This window comes from Peromyscus maniculatus, chromosome X (genome assembly GCF_049852395.1).
Source record: "Peromyscus maniculatus bairdii isolate BWxNUB_F1_BW_parent chromosome X, HU_Pman_BW_mat_3.1, whole genome shotgun sequence".
In the NCBI taxonomy this organism is placed as follows: domain Eukaryota; kingdom Metazoa; phylum Chordata; class Mammalia; order Rodentia; family Cricetidae; genus Peromyscus; species Peromyscus maniculatus.
Genome location: NC_134875.1, coordinates 115235446 through 115257366, shown reverse-complemented (window position 1 = coordinate 115257366; position 21921 = coordinate 115235446). Strand labels below are relative to the sequence as shown.

Sequence of the window (21921 nt, the reverse complement as noted above, 5' to 3'; positions counted from 1 at the left end):
GCTCCATATGGGTCTTATGTCTCTATAAAAAATTATCTTTGGTGCTATGCTTAAGCTTCATAAAATTCAGAGTCATGGACATGTCTCAGAAGGTAAAGATTCTAGACAGGCAGTGGTGGCATACACTTTCGATCCCAGCACTTGGGAGGCAGAGGCAGATGGACCTCTGTGAGTTCAAAGTGGACCTCTGTGAGTTCAAGGCCAGCCTGGACTACAAATTGAGTTCCAGGACAGCCAGGACTGTTAAATAGAGAAACCCTGTCTCGAAAAAAAAATCTTAGAATATATTGAGCACAATGTTTTGTTTTGTTTTGATTTTTTATAAAAGTTTAATGAAATATCACCAAATCTTTTACAACACATAATTTTGATCATCTTTTTCACTAACTATTTTGGTTTTTGTCACTTAGACAATTACAAAAACAAAGTTCAAAGACTTTGAAAACAACTGAAAGGCAAAGAAGCACTAAGAGCCATGAAGAGAAAGCTCTTGGCATCTGTAAAGGAACATGCAGGGCCATGGCCTCTTGCAGAAAGGAGGGAAGGCTGGCCACTTGTCTACTTACTTTTTCATTTCAAGCTTGCCAAGAAGCACTATGTTCTTCCCAAGCTTTACACCATCCTTAAACGAAAGAAAGAGTATTTTTCTTTTCTTCTTCTTCTTCTTCTTTTTTTTTTTTTTTTTTTTTTTTGGTTTTTCAAGACATGGTTTCTCTGTGTAGCTTTGGAGCCTGTCCTAAAACTCACTCTATAGACCAGTCTGGCCTCAAACTCAGAGATCCGCCTGCCTCTGCCTCCGGAGCCCTGGGATTAAAGGCGTGCACCACCACCACCCGGCTCACAGAAAAGAGTATTTTCAATCTTACTCTTCCTTGAGTTAGGAAGGTGTTCTGTTTTATTTGGGGGCGGGGGGCTGAGATAGGGTCTCGGGTTCTGAATATGACTTTAATCCTCCAGCCTCTACCTTCTGCGTGCTGAGATCACAGGCAGGCGCCATCATACCACCCAGCTCTTGCTTTTTATGATGTTGGGCTGGAACACAGGGTCACGCACACGTGGGGCTAGGGCTCTGCCACTGAACCACATCCTCTGCCCCAGAAGGTATTCTTGTAACTTCCCGGCAATGGCTCTGGATACCAGAGTTCCCCAGGCCCTGCCGCACCTTGTCCTCCCCATTCATCCTTTTCTCACTTGTTCTGAGGCCCTGGGAAGACAGGCTTGCTTCCTGTCCAGTCCTGTTATAGCTGCAGAATCCAGCACGGTGCCTATGTGCAGGACAGGCCCTCAAGATACATTCAGTAAATTAAATTATGGGCTCCGGGGTTTTGTTAACATGAAGTTACTCTCACATAACATGATAATCTATGAAACAAGGTCCACAGAAATAATAATTAACCCTGTGAGGATCAGGAAAATGAGCAAATATCAGATAGCAAGCCAAGTTGTTCTCTCTCCCCATGCAGAGACTATTTTACTGGAGGGACAGAAACCTTTTGTTTGTTTATTGGTTTTTTGAGACAGGGTTTCTCTGTGTAACAGCCCTGGCTGTCCTGGAACTCATTCTGTAGATCAGGCTGGCCTTGAACTCAGAGACCTGCCTGTCTCTGCCAGGCTATTTATTTATTTATTTTTTAATTCTTCTAGATTGCTTCTCTCTCTCTCTCTCTCTCTCTCTCTCTCTCTCTCTCTCTCTCTCTCTCTCTCTCTCTCTCTCTCTCTGTGTGTGTGTGTGTGTGTGTGTGTGTGTGTGTGTGTGTGAAGGTCAGAGGACAATTTGTGAGAGTCAGTTCTTTCCTTCAATAATGTGGGTCTCAGGATCAAGCACAGGTCATCAAGCTTGGTAGGAAGTGCTTTTGCCCACTGAGTGATCTCTCCAGACTCCTAGACTTAGTAGACACAGAACTACCCTCCTCTCAAGAGGAAGTTCATGAATGCGCAACTAAATAAAGCCAGTCACACACAAACCCATGAAACAGAAGCCAGGTGTGCTGGCACACTTTGAGGTCGAGTCAGACAGATCAGGACTTCAAAACCTACCTCAGCTGCATTCAGAGATCCAAGCCAGCCTGAACTACGTGATAATGAAACCCAGTGCAGAGATCAGAATACACCCTACTCTATGTTATTCCGCATTGGATCAACTGGTTTTACAGGCTGTGCACTGTAATTTTACAAGCAGCTTTTAACTCCATTTTGAAGAAGGACGGCTGCAGCTCCTGGGCGGCTCCATCAACTGTATCCATCACCTTTCAGGCCCAAACTATCCAGTACAGACTGATATATGACTTATTCTGAGAAACAGATAGACAGCCATCCTATAAGTTTATTGAGGAAACCTAAAACTGTGGGGGCACATGGGTGTATTAAAATCATATCAGGGAACCAAGCCTAAGAACTTATCAGACACATCAGACTGTGGAAAGCATAATTCCCTCACCTAGACCCTCTAAAGTGATGGGCACCTAACACTGCCATGGCATGGCTGCATGCTAACCTATCATCAAAGGCCAATGACTCCCTGACTCCACTTGGTCCTTCACTGTTGATGGTGCCTACTCAACTGCTTGCCCATCTACCTGTTCACCCATCTAGACCTGGATCAGCTCCTGACCCACTTCCTGCTTTGTTTCCTGCTCTGGACCCGTTTGACCTTTTCACCTCTTGGCTGAATTCTGTAGCTTCGCTCCCAATGCTGACCATCCAGCAGCTCTACCAGCAGCTCCCTCATGGCACTGGTCTGTTTCGTTATCTTATCTATCAGACTTTTTCAGCCCACTCTGAAACCTCTTCAACTTTGCTGCAGCCTCTTCAACTTGTATTTCTTCTGTGACCCATATATGCATATAGAGATATACAGATATATTTACTGTGTACTATATGATATGAGAATTAATATCAGTAATTAAGATTGGCATAGAGAGGCATGGAGAGATAGCTCGGCAGTTAAGAGCACTTGTTCTTGCAGAGGATCCAACGGTTTTCAACACCCATATCAGGCAGTCCACAACCACCTGTAACTCCAGTTCCAATGGATCTGACTCTTCTTCTGGCTTCCAGGAGCACCTGCACTCACACATGCACATCCTCATACACATAATTAAAAATAAATCAGCCCAGGTGGTGGTGGCAGATGCCTTTAATCCCAGCACTCGGAAGGCAAAAACAGGCAGATCTCTGTGAGTTCGAGGCCAGCCTGGTCTACAGAGTGAGTTCCAGAAGAGCCAGGGCTGTTTCATAGAGAAACCCTGTCTCAAAATAATAATAATAAATAAAATCTTAAAAAGAAAAGACTAGAATAAATAAAAGAAACTTGCATTCACCTCAGCCAAGCCACCAAAGTAGGCATAAGTAAATTTCATGATGGATTTCTGCCATTGATACCACTAAATCTTGCTATTCAATAAATGCTAACATTGTGGAAAGATACAAATATGTTCATTTAGGTTTCTGGCACAGCACACACATGGAACACTGGCTCAAACGGGCAAAAAGGAAACAAGGAAAGAGGGAGCCATTTTCAATGTAGGTCCATGAACTCAAAAAACCCTGGAATTCGCATCAGTGCTCTCAAGAGAACTTTAGCAGGGACAGGACAAACGTGGTATAGCACCCATTATCATTTGCTCTCTGGGACACTGCTCAGTGGGTTATTTTGTGTACAACCAATACTCTTCGAAAGGACCTTGAATGGGGAGAGATTGAATGCCTCAAGTGACAGGTCAGCAAGAGCAGATGACTGGGTGAGAGGGTAGCTGGAAAACTGCTGAAAAGGGTACAGTTGAGCATGCTCTAAGGGACAGGTCCTGGCATGGCCATATGAACCACCCCTAGTGGCTTATAAAAATCAAAACTCTGGGATACTTACTCAGTATGGAATTTTCAGTTGTGAAAACGGTTCGTCTTAATCCCAGTCTCATTGTTCCTCCCAAATCACCAGGGTTGTGTTCGGGCATGTCAATTACCTTTAACAAAACACATCCAGTTTTACCATCTTGCGAGAATGTAGTTTCCCATATTTTCAGCTTTAATTTTAGAGGAACAGTTGTCGGGAAAATATTCCCTCAAGTACCTTGTCTGATCAGTTCTTCCAGGACTCCTGATAAAAATCAGCCACCTGTCACATCCTTCCCGAACTGTATAAACCTCTTACCACAAGTTCTCATCTTTCACTCAAGTTATTTACAAAATATTATATCAGGGGTGAGTATGTGGCTTGGTTAGTAGAATTCTTATCTAGCATGTATGAAGCCCTGGGTTTGATCCCTAGAACTTCATAACAGAATGGTGGCGCACACCTGTAATCCCAGTGCTAGGGAGGCAGAGGCAAGGGAATCTCTGTGAGTTCGAGGCCAGCTCTGGCTACATAGTAAGACACTGAGAAAGAAATAGAGGGAGGGAGGGAAAGAAAGAGGACTGATATAGTTCCACTAGTGGAGCACTTGCCCAGCATGCACAAAGACCTGGATTTGATTTCCAGTACCTCATAAACCAGACATGGTGGTAAACACCTACAATCTAATCCCAGCACTAGGGAAGAAGAGGCAGGAGGATCAGAAGTTCAAGATCATCTTTGGCTGCATAATGAATTCCAAGCCACCCTGGGATACATGAGACCCACCTCAAAAGAGTAAAAACAGCCAGGCGGTGGTGGCATACACCTTTAATCCCAGCACTCAGGAGGCAGAGCCAGGCAGATCTCTGTGAGTTCAAGGCCAGCCTGGTCTACAGAGCGAGATCCAAGACAGGCACCAAAACTACACAGAGAAACCCTGTCTCCAAAAAAGAAAAGAAAAAACAATGAGAGGAGACCTTGAAAGATAATTCAGATGATTAAAGTGCCTTCCATGCAAGCATGAGGACTTGAGTTAAGAGCCCTAGTACCCAATAAAAGTCAGATGTGGTTGCTCACATGTACATATGTATAACCCCAGTGATCTCACAGCCAGCCAGTTTATGCAAATCAATTAGCTCAAAGTTCAGTGAGTAACCGTGTCTCAAAAAAATAAAAGAACCCTTGAGAAAAATACCAGACATCAATCTCTGTCCTTCACATGCTGTATGCATATGTGCATACAGCTACACAAACACATATACATACCAAACACACACATACACACACTCTCTCCCTCTCTTCTCCTGTCCTTTCTCTATTCTTATACATCCTGTGAGTCAAAAACCTAGCAATGCTGCCGACCTCTCCCTCTTCTTCATATCTAATCTGTCAAGTCCCATTAATTAACCCCTCTGGACCACCTTGTCCTAAATGAAACCCTTGTAAACTCTGAGCTATCTGGGTAGCTCAGCCACCCAGTATCAAGGAGCCCTGGCCTCTGGCTGGGGCCTTCCCTTGCACAAGGCCTTTTCTCCTCACTGGGCTGCTCTCAGCTGTCTGCTGCGTGCTTCTGTATGAGAAGGGCGGTTGTTATGTTTCCTTACCAGTGGGCCTTTCCAACCAGTAGAAAAGAACTGAAGGAACAAGCTGAATGAAGGAACAAGCTGAATGAAGGAACAAGCTGAATGAACAAACCCCAAGAGAACAATTTCAGATTTGCTGAGTCACACCACAAAAACTCAGAAAGATGTCTATGAATAAAATCTGTTTTCATTAGCCTAGTAATTCCTTTTCTTCAGTTCTGTTCACTATGATTCATTGTTTTGTTTCATGTTTTTTGGTTAGTTTTGGTTTGGTTTTTGGTGTTTTGAGACATGGTCTCAATATGTAGTTCTGGCTGTCCTGGAACTTACTATATAGAACAGGCTGGCTTAAACTCATAGAAATTGGCCTGGCTCTGCCTCTTGAATGCTGGGATTAAAGGCCTGTGCCACCACACCCAGCAATGTTTTTGCTGTTGTTGTTGTTGTTGTTGTTGTTGTTGTTGTTGTTTAAGATGTTAGATCAGAGTGTAGTTGGCTAAAGTCAACCTGTTGTAATAAAATTGCTCAGGTTTCTCATAGAAGATTGCTTACACTCCCACACATGCCCTGAAAGTCACATACAGCTCTAAAGGAATCCTTGACAACTGGAATTTCCTAAAGGATGATTTTCTAAGAAAATATCTGATTTTATTAGTGCCCCAGAAAATGTGTGGAGCCCACTGAACCCTGGGACCCAAGCAAACTCCAAGAGTCACTGAGGGGAAGGGCTGGGGAAAAATGGATTCTACTTCCTGCTGGAAGTCGTGCTTGATTTCTGAATTGCCTTAACTCCTAGCATGTCCTCCCTATCTTCTTTGGCTGGCAAGTGAGGCTAGAGTGTTACTCAGTGAAGCGAGAGAAGGCAGCCTCCAGCTTAGGAAGCCAAGCTACTTAGAAATGCCCGCTCCTTGTGTGCCTTTTCTAAGAAAAGGTAGGTAAGTTCACAAGAGCTGCCACAGACTGCTAAGAAGTTCTATGTCTAGTCAGAGCCTCGGCTTCCATTTAGGTTCCATTCAAGTTCCAAATATGGTGATAAACTCCCCTGGGTTCCTGTCAGAGGTGCACTACAAATCTTCAGGCAGTTCATCTTTATTTACTATATAGGGTCCGACTAGCTAGAGTCTTTGAAGGTAAACTGCTTCAATTATCAGTGACTATGGTAATCAAGAAATATATTGGTCTGAACTATTGAAAACAGAGTAAAAAACAATTAAGAACAGAATGGGAGAACGCCAGAGAGAGAGGTCAGCAATTAAGAGCATGTGTTGGTTACTCTTGCAAAGGACCCAGGTTCTGTTCCCAGCATGCAAGATTTGCTGGGTTTGAGCCCCAGCACCACATAAACCAGGGCATGGCTGTGATACATAGCAAGTTCTACACCTGCCTGAGCTACATGAGACTCTTGTCTCAAAAGAGATAAAATGAGGGGGGGGGAGAGATGGCAAGTGATGGCCTCTCAGGTTATACAAGCAACCTAATTAGGCAACAAACAGACCCAAAAAGCCTAAGAGAAGAGAGCAACATGGTTTGAAAGCATGCTAATTTTATCACTGTCAAGTGGTTAGTGAACCCCAAGTGCCTTTATATTTATCCCCAACATTTCAGTTTTTGCATCTGAAAGGAAAAAGCTTCTTACTTTGCAAAACTATTTCCTTGGCCCCACCATTGGCTGGGATCTGACCCCCACATTCTGTCCTTTCTTGAAACAGAGCCATATAGCATACAAAAAAAATTTTTTTAAAGATCAATAAGTTATAAAGCTTTGAGAGATGTAAAGGCACCGCACAAGGATAACAAAGGCACTAATTAACCTTGACTGAGATATTCTGCAACCTCGATAAAAGTGTAATGAGTTCAAGTCCTTCAGCGTCCCAGGGTACCTTAAACCAAGTGTATGGAAGTCCGAGTCTCTTATCAATGATGAAATTCCTTAATGGCAGTGTGCATGGGGCCTCCCTGACTGCATCCTGGGAACTGGTTCCTTATCTCAATATGTCACTTGGACAAAACCGGAACATCTACTCCCAGAAGACCCTTTCCACCTCCCTCCTCCTCTTCCTCATTAAAAAAAATACATTTATTTAGAGTGTTGTTGTGTGTGTATGAGAGAGGGTGCTTGTGTGCCACAGAGGGTGTGTAGAGGCTGGAGGCCAACTTTCAGGAGCTGTTCTCTCCTTCCGCCATGTAACTACCAGGGACAGGACTCAGGTCATCAGGCTTGGCAGCAAGCACCTTTATCCGCTGAGCCATTTTGTCAGCCCTTTGCTTTTGTTGTTGTCTCCCTTTATACAGGACTAGTAATTAAACCTAGAGTTTCATACGCGGTAGGTAAACACTCTACCTCTGAGCTATATCCCCAGCCCCGTTTCTAGTGATTTGCCCAGACTTTCTAGTGTGTTCCTCAAGTCCTCTTTACAAAGATCCCCCAATCTGTTCTCTCCTACTGTCCACTGGGTTCTTGGGGTTCTCGCTCCCTTTTTTTAAGCCTTACTCTAATTTGGATTCTCTGTGAGTCATGTTGAAGATGTGCATAGAATTATGAACCAACTTGACGTCATTAGTAAGTTACCCAACGCTGTCCTGCTACTTGCTCCAGCAGTCTCTGTCACCGCAAATCAAAGGAACCCTCTTGAGTGGCCCTCAGGTCTCACCTCATGCATGACCTAGCAAGCTGGACTTTCCTGATAGATTCAAACCTGCACTTTCTACTCAGCTAGGCAAGTCCAATGCCAATGGCCCCTCCACTCCCTGTTCCCCCACCACACTCCCATGCACAGACCACTTCTTCATTCCATTTCTAAAGAGGCCTTCTCCCTACTTCATCAAAGAGCCCATGATTTGAGACATGCTCCAATTCTCCTTATTGCCCTATAATGAATATGCTCTCCTTAGCAAATAAATCATCTACATATTGTTCATTCATTTCCCACACTCCTCCAAAGATGTTCACATTCTAGTTCTTAGCCCCTAAGAACATGTGGACCTTTTGTGACATTCGAATTTACAAATGGGATTATGTTAAAGTTCCTGGAGGTGGGAGGGGGCTTTCTTGCTATGTCATGATCAGACAGAAGGCATCACATAGGCTGGAGAGAGGAGAGGCGGGATGAAGTCATAAGGAATTCACCCCTGGCACAGATGTTTCTTCGGGGTTATGAGGATAAACCCGCATAATCATGTGGGCCCTTGAGAGAGGAAGGAAGGTCAGAATCAGAGATGAAATGATAGCAAAGCAGACATTTCAGACAGACTGGATGATGCCAAGCTTCTGACTTTCAGGATGGAGAGTGTATCCATGAACAAGCAGCCTCCAGAAGGTGAAAACCTAAGCAGTCTCTCCTGTATCTTCAGAAGGAACATGTCCTGTCAACCCATTTTAAACTTCTGGCCTACAAAAGGGAGCAAGTTGTCCCAGGTACTGTGTTGGTGAGAACTTAACAAAGCAGCAACAGGAAATCCATTGCTGTCCCAAAGGGAACAGTATCCATTTCATAGTGTTGCTACAATGATTTCAGGGGGCTATAGAAGTTGAGTGCCTGTCGTATAAAAACAAACCACAACCAAAGCCCTCAGTAAGCATTGGCTCCTATGCGGACGCCTCTGGGAACTCAGAACTGAAAACTAGCACAGACAGGAGATACACACTCCAGGCCAAGGCTGGAAGGAGAAAAGAAAATGAACTCTGATGGTCCAGGGAGGGCAGGCACCACATAAAGGCCAAGGAAGGGGGACAGGTATGATGTCACTTTTAAGGACAACTAAAATTAAGTTATCCTTTTAAATAACTAAAATTAAGTTCCTTAGAAAGGATGAGTTCAGGGTATTTTAAATTACAAAGTAAAAAAGATAACATACAATAGCATTTCATATCCACCTTGTTTTGTGGGGACTTGGTCATTAGTAACACTAATACAATTAGTAATACAAAAGGATTTTTTAAGACAAGGTCTCATGTAGCCCAGGTTGGCCTCAAACTCCCTATATGTAGCAGAGGAGGACCTTAAACTTCTGATTCCCTTTCTCCACCTCCCAAGTGCTAGGATTCCAGGCGTGCACCACAGAGGCCGAAAGTCATTGAGGCTACACATCCCTCATTTCAAGGGAAGGAAGACCTCTGCTTAAAATGGCCCAGCGCTGCCTGTCAGAACTCAGGCTCGGAGCAAACGCTAACAGAACTGGAAAAATACCCTGGGCTGCTTCTCAGATTTACGTGCTCATCGCCTCTAGTGTTCTCTCGCGTGTCTTATTTTTACCTTTATCTTAGCACAAGGGTAACCCAGCAGTCAGAAACAAAAATCCACTAATAGTCTCATGAAACATTAACTAACAATGTATGGAAACATGCCATAAATGCAGGGTGTGTTCAAAGAGTGTGTTTTGAAATGAGAAAGGGGAAAGAATGACAGGTACAAGGCTGGTAATGGAAAAATGGAGAGGCAAAGGTTAGGCAACACCTCTCTGCTCAGTTGCTTGATCTTTGGACAGACTTCATTTTTTTTACCCCCTCAGGAAGACTCTCGGCACCTGCGGCTTCTGTGACCATGTTACTCTGCTCAGAATCAATAGCATGGAATGCTTGAAGGAAAAAATCCTGTGGGCTGGGAATGTAGCTCAGTGGGTAGAGTACTTGCTTAGTTAGCGTGCATGAAACCCTGGCTTCCATCCCCAACACCACATAAACTAGACATGGCCTAGACTACTTTAAACCTGATCCTTAGAATTCATGTATTATGTATTTGTTATACTTTTACACATCATATGTGCCCCATGATATGAAGTAAGTACAGTATATAAAACATCTGTTCTAGAATCTACTGATATTTGGATTATATGTAGTAATTAAAATCATTTTTCAATATAGCCACAAGAAATATGACACCAACTCCCATCAGTTTTAGCTCCAAAATGATCATTTGAGAAAACAATTGAGGAGATTGAAATATGCTGTGATAACACCACTGAGGTTCTATCGAAAAAAGTTCTTGTCCTTAGGAGACACAGGCTAAGGTAGTTGCAGGAAACCAGTGAGACTCCACAACTTCTTCTCAAATGATTGATGAGAAGGAAAGAATTGGCCCAGAGGAGGGGAAAGCACATGTGGAAATGTTAGCAGGTAGAGTCTAATCAAGAGGTACACTTCTGTATTATGCCTGCCACTTTGCTTTAGATAGAAAATAAAACAGAACAACAAACCTTAAAGATGTTAGAGTGAGGCGACCAACCAGGAGGAATGAGATAGGAGGACCAGGAAGGAGTTCAAGGGTAGCCTGAACTACACTGTGAGTTGGGCTACACAAGGAGATCCTGTCTCAACAACCAATGGCAACAAAGAAAGACATTGGAAGAAAAACTATAGTCCTTACTACGATTAGTCACAAAAGCTCACTTCCTCCCAGGAAACTAGAACTTACATGTAAAACAAGCAAACAAAAACACTGGAAATTTGCTAAAACCTTTAAAAAACCGTAGCCAAAATCAGAGTATTACCATATAAAATCATCAACTAAAAACCATACAAGCTGGCCATGGGAGCCCACACCCGCAGTCCCAGCACAGCTGAGGCAGAGGCAGAAGGACCAGGAATTCAAGGTTCTCCTTGGCCAGGCTGGGCCTCCTGAGAGCCCCTGGCTCCAAAAATCAACCAATCATGAGTTTGGAGATATAAGTAAGTGCTCAGAGCGCAAGAGCACTTGAGCACAAGCGCAAGGAACTGAATTTACACCCCAACACCCATGTAATAAATAGGTCAGGCCTGGCTGTGTGCCTGTAACCCCAGCACTATGGGGGTGGAGAGCAGAGAAGGGGTTCACTGGGCTTGCTGGCTACCAACCTAGCTCAGGTTCCATGACAAACCCTATCTCGAGGGAACAGGGTGGAAGACTAATAGACCAGGACACCTGACACCCTACACAACTGTACACACATGTGTACACATGTGTACACCACACTCATACACACACACACACACACACACACACACACACTAGATAGACCTACCTACCTACCTACCGACAGGCTAACCTACAATGCCAGTAACTCCAATAAGTGGGTTAATACATAAGTCTGTATTGGAGTCAGGTAAACTGCAATAAAACACACAAAACCTATAGAATAATAAATGCTCAGGATTGACCAGCATCGTGTGAGCAACACCATAGCATTTCACATTTGTTCTCCGATGTGAATAAGGTCCTAGAGTTTTAGAGGTGAAAAACATCTTGGCAAAGTCCAGTCCCATATTTCAAACCTGAATTTGTAGGTAGTAGACTGCAGGTCAGAGAACAGTCTAAGTGTCCAAGTGTTTAAAAGCTGTTGAAGTGCTTTTGAAGTCAATCTGGAACTCCTACCTGTGACTTACAATCAGCGTTAGAGTAATGTCCCCAAGAAATGTCCTAGCTTTTCATGGACCTCTTTCCAGAAAAGAAAAAAATCAATTTCATCTCTAATTTCAAATCCAGGCTAGTCCAAAAATCCTGAAATCGTTCCAATTGCTTAAGCATAAGCTGAGTGTTTTCACAAGTTTTAGAATGATTTAGCAAAATATAATTTGTTACAAACAGGAGAAATATTGCCAGACATGGTGGCATACACTGTTAATTCCAATATAGGAGGCAGGAGGCAGATCTCTGTAAGTTCAAGGCTAGCTTGGTCTATATAGCAAGCTCCAGGGTAGCCAGGAGTGACAGAGGGAGAGGAAGGGAGAAAGGAGGAGGGCGAGAAGGAGGGACGAAGTATAAAGAAAATAAAAAGCAGAGATAGGAACAATAATCAAAAAGATAGAAAATGGCATGTTACTCAAAAATCTTACTTTGCCAAATTAAATCAGAAATTTTTATCCATCTTCTCTTTTTTGTTTGTTTGTTTGTTTTGAGGCAGGATTTCTCTATGTAGCCCTGGCTGTCCTGGAACTAGCTCTGTAGACCAGGGTGGCTTTGAACTCACAGAGATCCGCCTGCCTCTGCCTCCTGAGTGTTGAGATTAAAGGCATGGGCCACCACTACCTGGCCCAATTCTGTATTTTTTTTTTTTTGAGACGGGGTTTCTCTGTGCAGTTTTGGTGCCTGTCCTGGATCTCCCTCTGTAGCCCAGGATGGCCTCCAACTCACAGAGCTCTGCCTGCTTCTGCCTCCCGAGTGCTGGGACTAAAGGCGTGCGCCACCACTGCCTGGCTCCAATTCTGTATTTTTAAAAGCTGTGTAATACTGTCCTTCTGTGACAGAATTTTTTTTTCTGCGTAAGAAAAAAAATTTTTTCAAGCCTAAATCTACAATCTCATTGCTTTCAGAAATGTGAGCTGTGAGCAAGATAAAAATTGGAGGGAAAATTATTCTAAGAAAAAGAAAATACAGGTTTTATTCTTGGGACCCTGAACCATTAAGCAACTGTTGAAGTCACTCTTTATCGGAGCTTGCCCTTAATTGAGAGTCTTAAGCCTGGTTTCAGAACCCATTAATCATTACCCTTACAGAGTAAACAGAGGGGAATTTCCTAATCAGGTGGTATGTCTGAAAAGACTATAAAAGAGCGCTCCTCCTCGGCTCCTCATCGCTTCTCCCCCGTTGCATTGCGGCTTGGCTCGTGCAGTGCTTGCACTGACTGGTGAGCAGCTCCGTGTGATCTGAACCCGGCCCGCTAGCTTCTGGGTGCTGGGGAGAGAGCGAGCCCGGGGCTTCCAGCAGGCTAAGCAAGCACTCTGCTAACAGCTGTTTTGAACATCATTTAGGAACTAATAATGCTGTTCCCATCTACTTCTCTTCTCCTCTCCCTTTTCCTTTTTCTCCCCCTTGTCTTTCCCGGAAAACCTTGTGGGGAACACGTGACATGGAAGCTCCACTTCAGCTTTTTGGTAAATCTATTTTCTTCCCAATTTAGAGGACAGCAGAATGAGCACTAAGAAGTCTCCTGAAGAAATGAAGAGCATTTTCCAAAAATATGCGGCCAAGGAAGGCGATCCAAACCAGCTATCAAAGGAGGAGCTGAAGCTGCTGATTCAGTCAGAATTCCCCAGTATCCTGAAGGTGAGTGCACACCTGAGCAGCCAGAGGCTGCTGCCTCTGAGGGTGGGAGAGGAGAATAGCTGAGGGCCTAGGGCTGAGGACTGCCTCTGAAATACTGACCACAGCCCTGTGCGGATATGGCCACATACAACCCAGGGCCTAGCAAAGACTTAAATAGGCACTCTACCACTGAGCTCCAGCCTAAATCCACATGACTTTTGTTTTTAGAACACACACACACCCGCTGAAAACATTAACATTATAATCTGGTGTTTCCTAATTTTCTTATAATTCACAATAACTTTGCGCATGTGTTGCTGGGACTTGAACCCAGGACCTCACACATGCATGTGGAGATTTGTTGCATAGTAAAGTACATATACTTAACACTACTGAACTGTCCACATAAGAAAGGCTAGATGAGGGACTGGAGAGATGGCTCAGCAGTTAGCAGCATTTACTGCTCTTGTAGAGAGCCCAGGTTTGGGTCTCAGTAGGCACATGGCTGTTCACCCCATCTTTAACTCTGGGTTCAGGGGATCCAATGTCCTCTTCTTGCTTCTATGGGCACCAAACACCCATGGCACATATTCATACATGCAGACAAAACGCACATACTCATAAAAGTTTCTTTAAATCTTTAAAGAAATAAATCTTTTTTAAATGGATACATGATAAATTGTTAGAATTTTAACGTTTTTGAAACAGGATCTATGTAGCCCAAGCTGACCTAAAACTCACTATGCTGTCCAAGCTAACCTCAGACTCAATGCAATCCCCCTGCTTCAGCCTTCTAAGTAGTTGGGATTACAGGCTTGAGCTACCAGGTCCAATTTGAAGAATGTTTTCAGAGACATAAAGAAGTTCAGATCTCTTCCAGGACAGCCAGGGCTAAATAGATAAGCCCTGCCTCTAAAACAAAACAAAAAAGTTTAGATCTTATCAAATACATCAAAATGCAGATTATGACTATTAGAGAATAATAAATGTGCTATATATAGTGTTAAAATTTTCTAAAGAGCAAGAGGCTGAAGAGATGGCTCAGTGGTTAAGAGCACATGATGCTCTTTCCAAGAGACCTGGCTTCAGATATAGCACTCCTCTCAGGTAACTTACAACCACCTACAGCTCCAGAGGATCTGATGGCATTTACTGGGCTCTGGGAGCAACTGCACTCACAAGTACATGCCCACAGACAGATGCACACACATGCACATAAGTATGTTTTAAATGGGCGATAGGTGGTACACTCACTCATCTAATCTCAGGACTCTGGAGGCAGAGGCAGGTGGCTCTCTGTTGAGTTCGAGGCCAGCCTGGTCTACATAGTGGGTTTCAGGCTAGTCAGGGATACATAATGAGGCCCTGTTTCGAAGATAAATTTAAAAAGTAAGATAGAACCCAGTTAGGTTACATAAAACCACACCTAGCATTTTATTGTCAGTGGCAGGTGACTGAAACCTAGGCTGCCTTCTTGGAAGGAAAAATCCAGGTCCTCTAATTTCCAAGATGCGTTCCAGTATCCTATCTAAATTTTCTTTCTTCTCCTACCCCATTCTTTTTGTCTAAAACCAGGGTTCAAGTGCTCTAGACAATCTCTTTGAAGAGCTGGATAAGAATGGCGATGGAGAAGTCAGTTTCGAAGAATTCCAAGCATTTTTCAAAAAGATATCACAATAAAGAAGCCATCAAGGAGCCCCATCACCACCTACTGATTGAATCCTTTGCAATCATAAAGATCTAGCTGAGAGAGCAAGATACTGTTAATAAAGCAAATTCTAAGACATGTATCTCTTGTCTGTTGTTGAATATTATTTTAAGGTGTGTTACTTTTGTTCATGTTTCATTTGTTTAACTCTGTGAAGGTGTGTTACTGTGCCTGTGTAAAAGACCTGATGGCCTAATAAAGAACTGGCCAATAGCAAGGCAGGATAAAGAATAGGCAGGGCCGGCAGGCAGAGAGAATATGTAGAAGGAGAAAACTGGGAGGAGAGATCTAAGATCTAGGAGCTAAAGAAGGAGGAGGACTCCAGGAGCCAGCCACACAGCCACACAGCCACACAGCCACACAGCCACACAGCCACACAGCCACACAGCCAGCCATGGAGTAAGAGTAAGATTTATAGAAGTAAGAGAATGGGAAAAGCCCAGAGTAAATAGGATAATTTAAGAAAAGGAAAGCTGGCTAGAAACTAAGCCAAGCTAAGGCCGGGCATTTATAAGTAATAATAAGCCTTCGTGTGTGATTTATTTGGGAGCTGGTTGGTGCCCCCCCCCAAAAAAGAGCAAAAACCTCTAACAATACTTGTCAAATATTCACTCTTGATTACTTAGATTTTAGAGTAACCTTAGCCTGATGTACCTACTTTATTTTTCTGAATCTTTTCTTTGTTTTACATTTATTTATCTAATGTGTGTTTTTTCACACATGTACATATGAGCAAGTGCATACACCAGCAGGTCATAGTACATGTGTGGAGGTCAGAAGATAACATGAGTAGTGTGACTAGGATATCAACCTCTGGTTGTCAGACTTGGTGCTAAGTGCCTTTTTCTTCCTGAGCCATCTTGTTGTCCAAATCATATACTTTTGAGATTAAAAAGAAAAGTCGCCGGGCGTGGTGGCGCACGCCTTTAATCCCAGCTCTCGGGAGGCAGAGGCAGGCGGATCTTTGTGAGTTCGAGGCCAGCCTGGGCTACCAAGTGAGCTCCAGGAAAGGCGCAAAGCTACACAGAGAAACCCTGTCTCGAAAAAAACCCAAAAAAAAAAAAAAAAGAAAAGTCATCAGACCCTATTTAAACTCAGTAGGTCATAGAAACCAAAATAAGACTTGAAATTAGAAGGGGATAGTGGAAAGAAGACAAGTTTCAGTGGGAGAGACAGAATAATGGGGGTGAAAAGAACTAAAAACCACCATATACATATATAGAACCATCAAGGAATAAAAAAAAATTTTTTTTTTTGGTTTTGATTTTTCGTGACAAGGTTTCTCTGCATAACAGCCCTAGCTGTCCTGGAACTCACTTTGTAGACCAGGCTGGCCTCAAACTCAACAGAGACCCACCTGCCTCTGGCTCCCAAGTGCTGGGATTAAAGGTGTGTGACATCACACTCAGCATTTTTTTTTATTTTAAAAGTAAAAATTCTTAAATATATATTGCAAGTATGATGGCTCATGCTTGTAATCTTAGCACTTGGGAGGTATAGGCAAAAGGACTGAGTTCAAGGTCATACTCAGTTACATAGAGTTTAAAGCTCGCTTGGGCTAAATGAGAGCCTGTTGCAGGGCATTTACCCATTAACTCCACAGTTCCCCAGAGTTTTCTTGAGTGCAGGCACTGGGAAATATTAGATAGAAGGATTTAGATTGTGGAGATAAATAGATAGAAAATACAGGATAGCCTCGAGAGGGCCTGGAACCTATTCCAACAGGGCCCTGACTGTCTCTGCCCTAAGGTATTTATAGAAATGCCAAGGGGTGGAGCAAAAGACCTCCTCCCCAGCACAGCCAAGTGCAGACCATCTCAGACACCTGCACTCAGGCCTGTGGTCCAATCATCCTCTGTATAAAGACCTGCTGGATAAAGCCACTAGGAAACCTGAAAATGGGCTCCCACAGCCATGGTAGCACTAGCCCTACCCCCAGAACCAGAGAGGCTAAAGAGATGGCTCAATGGTTAAGAGTGTAAATTACTGCTGGGCAGTGGTGGCACATGCCTTTAATCCTAGAAGTAGGTGGATCTCTGTGAGTTTGAGGCCAGTCTGATCTACAGAGTGAGTTCCAGGACAGCCAGCGTTACAAAGAGAAACCCTGTCTCAAAAACAAAAAAAGAGTGCATATGGCTCTTGCAGTGGATACAAATTCCGAGCACCCACATCAGGTGGTTCACAACTACTTGTAACTCCAGCTCTGAGGGATCCAATGCCCTCTTTTGGCTTCCTCCCAAACCTGTACACAGGTGCACATACCCACCCACAAGACACACATGCATAAATATAATTAAAAGTAAAAATAGAGGCTAGAGAGATTGCTCAGCAGTTAAGAGCACTGGCTGTTCTTTCAAAGAACCAGGTTTGGATTCCCAGCACCCACATGGCAGCTCACAACTGTCTATAACTCCAGTTCCAAGGGATCTGACACCATCTTCTGGCTTCTTTGGGCACCAGGCACATAAGTGGTGAACTGATAGTTATACATGCAGGCAAAACACCCATAGACATAAAACAAAATAAATTTCTAAAATAATGCATAAATCTAAAAGAAAAAAGTCCAGGATACTTCTACAATGTTGCCAAGGAAAATGAAAATGCTATCAAGGACTTGGAAGGAATTCTGAAGAGTCACGTAAAGCCTTCAGTCTACTTTTCTTTCAAAACAATTGTTCCTTGCTCTGAGTGCTGGCATCATTTCTAATCTCAATTCTTATTTCACCCTGTTCAATGGCTAGCAAGGAACACACTTCAAAAGCAGATACTTGTCTATAGGGCATCTCCCAACACTTACTATGCCTCTGAACAAATGACCCCTCAGGGAATAAAAGGAATATAAGAAAAAGAGGCACAAGGCTCATCACTGCAGGAATGGCCTCAGGTTGGCCAGCCTAAGGCCTTGGTTCTAGAAAACAATGTTCTAACTAATGTTCTTCAATATTTATTTTTAACTCACACTCTAAGGCCAAAATTACCATGCTCTACTTTCTGTAGCTGATACCAGAAAGGTATGTAACCGATTTCCACTTCAAAATGTAGAAACTGTGATAATGAATGGTTTCCAACTACATGGGCCTCTATAGTACCATACCCTAAGTTAAGAATCACTGCCTGCAAAGCATGGCCCTTGACTCCAGGAAAGGGTTAACCCAATGAACTTGAAAATGTAAGTTTGGGGGCTCAGACAGCTCAGTCAGTAGAGAGCTTGCTTTGCAAGCTCAAGGACCAGTGGTTGATCTCCAGAAGTCATGTGTGGAAAAAAAATTCCAATGTAGGGACACTCTTATATCTTATTGCTGGGGAGGCTGAGAGGCAGATCTCTGGGACTCACTGGCCAGCCATCCTAGCCTACCTGGTAAGTTCCAGGCTAATCAGAGACCCTACATCAACAAAAAAAAAAATAAGTGGACAAAACCTGAGGAACACTCAAGGTTGTCTTCTGGACTCCATAGTCATGTCTGTGAATGCACAATACATGCACACACACAAGTGTAAGCTAGGTATGTCCATCAAGGTAGCTACAGTCATATTCCTAGTAGCCCTGAGGAGACCAGTGGACCCCACACCTACCTAGTCTGTGCCTCTAGAGAATGGGTAGGAGGACACAGGCTAGACAGGGACAAGCAAGCTCTCTGGGGAGTTGAGTGGCAAGCATCTTTACTCTGGAAGCCCAAGTTTGTAGAAAGATCTGTTAAGAACATACAGCATGGGTGGCCACAATGGCACCAGATACAAAATGAGTAGGACTTTATGACTTGGGGGGCAGGGTGGGGAGATGGAGGAAATACCTTCAATTCTGTTTGGACATGGGCTAAAATATATATTCTCAGCTGGTGGTACATACCTGCAATCCCAGCAGTTAGAAGGCTAAGGTGGGAGGATCTAGAGGTGAGATCAACCAGAGCTACACAGCAAGATCTCGCCTCAAACAAAGCAAAACAAACCAAAAACCTGACCTACACACCAGAAATTAACACTCCCTGCTTCCTGAGAAAGCGATGTGACTAGATGCCTTCTGCTCATATTTCCATACCTTGTACTCACTCTTTCATGCCTTCCTGACATGATGGAATGAACCCCCTCAAACTGGAAAGCAACATATACCCTTCTCTTAACGTTGCTTCTTGTCATGTATTAGTCTCAACACAGAGAAAAGTAACCAAGACGGTTTCACATTAGGAGGGAGCAGCAGGAATGAGAAAGCCACTTCTCACTTGGTATCTTATTTTGTTTGGACTTTTGAACTTTCAAAAAGAAAAATGAGGGAGATGATGAGATTGCTCAGCGGCTCAAGGCTGTTAAACCTGATGCCCCGAGTTTGACCCCCAGGACCCACACGGCGGAAAGAGAACTAACTTCTGCAAGTTGTCCTCTGGCCTTCACCTGTGTCATGGGGTATGTGTGCGAGCACGCACACAGGCACACACACAAAATAAATGTTTAAAAACAATACTCTTCAATTAAAAGAGAATAATTTTTAATTGCTGAGTCATTGATTTTCATGACAAGCCTCTCTGCCTTCCATCCTTTCAACAGTCAGAAAATAAAACGATCTTAACTTTGAGAGTATACTTGTGATTTTATGATTACAGAAGTTTCCCCAATGATCAGACCACGGAAATCAGTGTTGTGTATTCAAAAAATTAAGCAGCTCCTGGAAACACTTGCTGCCAAGCCTGATGACCTGGGTTCAATCCCCAGGATCTATATGGTGAAGGGAGGGAACTGACTATTGCCTCCCACACACATAAACCCAACAGGGAAGTAAACAGGTAGGTAGAATAACTGATTGACTGACTGATAGAAAACGAAGCAGAAGAAGAAAAGGAAAAAAAATCAAACAAAAAAGCAAACAACAGTTTAAAAAAGAAAACAGCCTAAACAAAAGTCATCGAAGAAAACTCTTAAGAATTGTGATTAGGAATCGGTTGGTGTTGGTGCACGCCTTTAATCCCAGCACTCAGGAAGCAGAGGCAGGCGGATCTCTAAGAGTTCAAGGCTAACCTGGTCAACAAAGTGAGTTCCAGGACAGCCAGAGTTACATAGTGAAACCCTGTCTCAAAAGAACAATGATAATAATAATAATAATAAAGCATAAATTATTCTAAAAAAAAGTAATTTCTAATCCTTCCACCAAGAAATAGAGCAGCATGTTTGGGTATGTAGCTGTGCTGGCTAGTTTTATGTCAACTTGACACACGCTAGGATCATTTGGAAAAAGAACCCAATTGAGAAAATGCCTCTACCAGATTAGCCTGTGGGCAAGTCTGTGGGGCATTTTCTTACTTGAATGATGGATGTAGGAGGGCCCCAACCACTTCTCACTTGGTATCTTCTCACTGGGCATGTGGTCCTGGGTTGTATAAGAAAGTATGTTGAGCAAGCCAAGGGGAGCACGCCAGTAAGCAGCATTCTCTTTTGCGCCCTCTGCCTCAGTTTCTGCCTCCAGGTTCCTACCTTGAGTTCCTGACCTAATGTCCCTGGATGACAGAGTAGATAAAACATCCCCCACCCCTACCCCCAGTTCGTTTTGGTAATGGTGTTTTATCACAGTAATGGTAGAGTATTTTTTGTAGCACCACAAAAGCTGGGGATAAAATGCTGAGCATTTTCACATGCTGGGAAAGCACACTGTACCACTAAGCCACACCCACAGCCCTGATGCTGGTCTTAATGGCACTCTGAATGATTTCACCATCAAGTTTACTACTGGCTTGTAAAAGATATTCTTTCCTTTCTTCGGAAGTACGGCTCTCTCTGGTTTGTTTCTGAGACTCTGAGCACCGGGTGGGGTCACTATAAACAGTCTACTAAGCATCTGTGGTGAGACAGGTTTCTCTGTCTCATTCAACCAATATGCTGTGCTAACAGATTTCATTCCTGGGCTAAGCAGGATCGGTCACGATCCTGACAATCTTAGTCAGGAGCCTTGACTGTCCTGAAATTCCTTATGCAGATCAGCTACTCTCAAACTTTGCATAAATCCTTCCGCCTTTGCCTTCCCAGTGCTAGGATTATAGGCATGTGCCACAACACCCAACTGGATTATGCTTTAATGCTGTTGAACTAGAAGTTCTAGTATTTAAGGTTTGAACAGCTTCATTCCTGTCTTAGTTACTTTTCCTTGTGCTGTGACAAAATACCCTGACAAATCAACTTAAGGAAGGGTCACATTTCAAGGATACGGGCCATCATTGCAAGGAAACCCTAGAAGCTAGCATTGGAGGCAGCAGCTCACATTTCATCCAGTCAGGAAGCAGAGAGCAATGAATGCTGGTGCTCAGCTTGCTATCTCCTTTCATTCAGTCTGGGACCACAGCCTGTGGAATGGTACCACCCACATTGATGGTGCTTCTTCCTTCTTCAATTAACCTAGTCTAGATAATCAATCCTTCACAGACATGCCCGACAGCTAAATAATCCCTTGCAGGTGTGCTTGGGTAACTGGTCTGCCTGATTCCAGATCCTGCCAAGGTAACAATTAACACACACCATCACAATTGCCAGGCATCAGTAGTCTACGGTTCATTTGTTTATTTGTGGTGCCTTTTTTATTATCTAGGCCAAGCTAGCTCCCACTTTAGCCTATGTTCTAGGTGTCAATTAGCCTCTGGCATGGAAACATGTTAGTGCAGCTCCAAATATATAAAGCAAAAGATAGACACTGTGGCTCATGCCTGTAATCTTAGCATTTGGGAGGTAGAGAAAGGAAGACCAGGAGTTCATCATTCTCAGATATGTAGCAAGTTTGACATCAACCTGGTGGTATACATGAGACTCTGTTTCAAAGAAGGTGAG

General features: G+C 43.4%; 2 protein-coding genes across 7 annotated transcripts in view; one reads left to right on the top strand and one right to left on the bottom strand.

Moving 5' to 3' along the window:
• The window catches only part of Ctps2 (CTP synthase 2), a 125660-nt gene that overhangs the window by 45233 nt on the left and 58506 nt on the right, over positions 1-21921 (bottom strand). For all 6 annotated transcript variants that reach the window (XM_042268977.2, XM_042268980.2, XM_042268978.2 and 3 more), the window contains exon 14: positions 3866-3962. In XM_042268977.2, the coding sequence (XP_042124911.1) occupies positions 3866-3962 (97 nt within the window). The remainder of the gene's footprint in view (positions 1-3865; positions 3963-21921) is intronic.
• On the top strand, positions 12923-15198 carry S100g (S100 calcium binding protein G). The gene is made up of 3 exons (XM_006973217.4): positions 12923-13014; positions 13288-13433; positions 14988-15198. Exons 2-3 carry the CDS (start codon positions 13299-13301, stop codon positions 15090-15092), a joined length of 240 nt encoding a protein of 79 aa, XP_006973279.1. The 5' UTR covers positions 12923-13014; positions 13288-13298; the 3' UTR covers positions 15093-15198.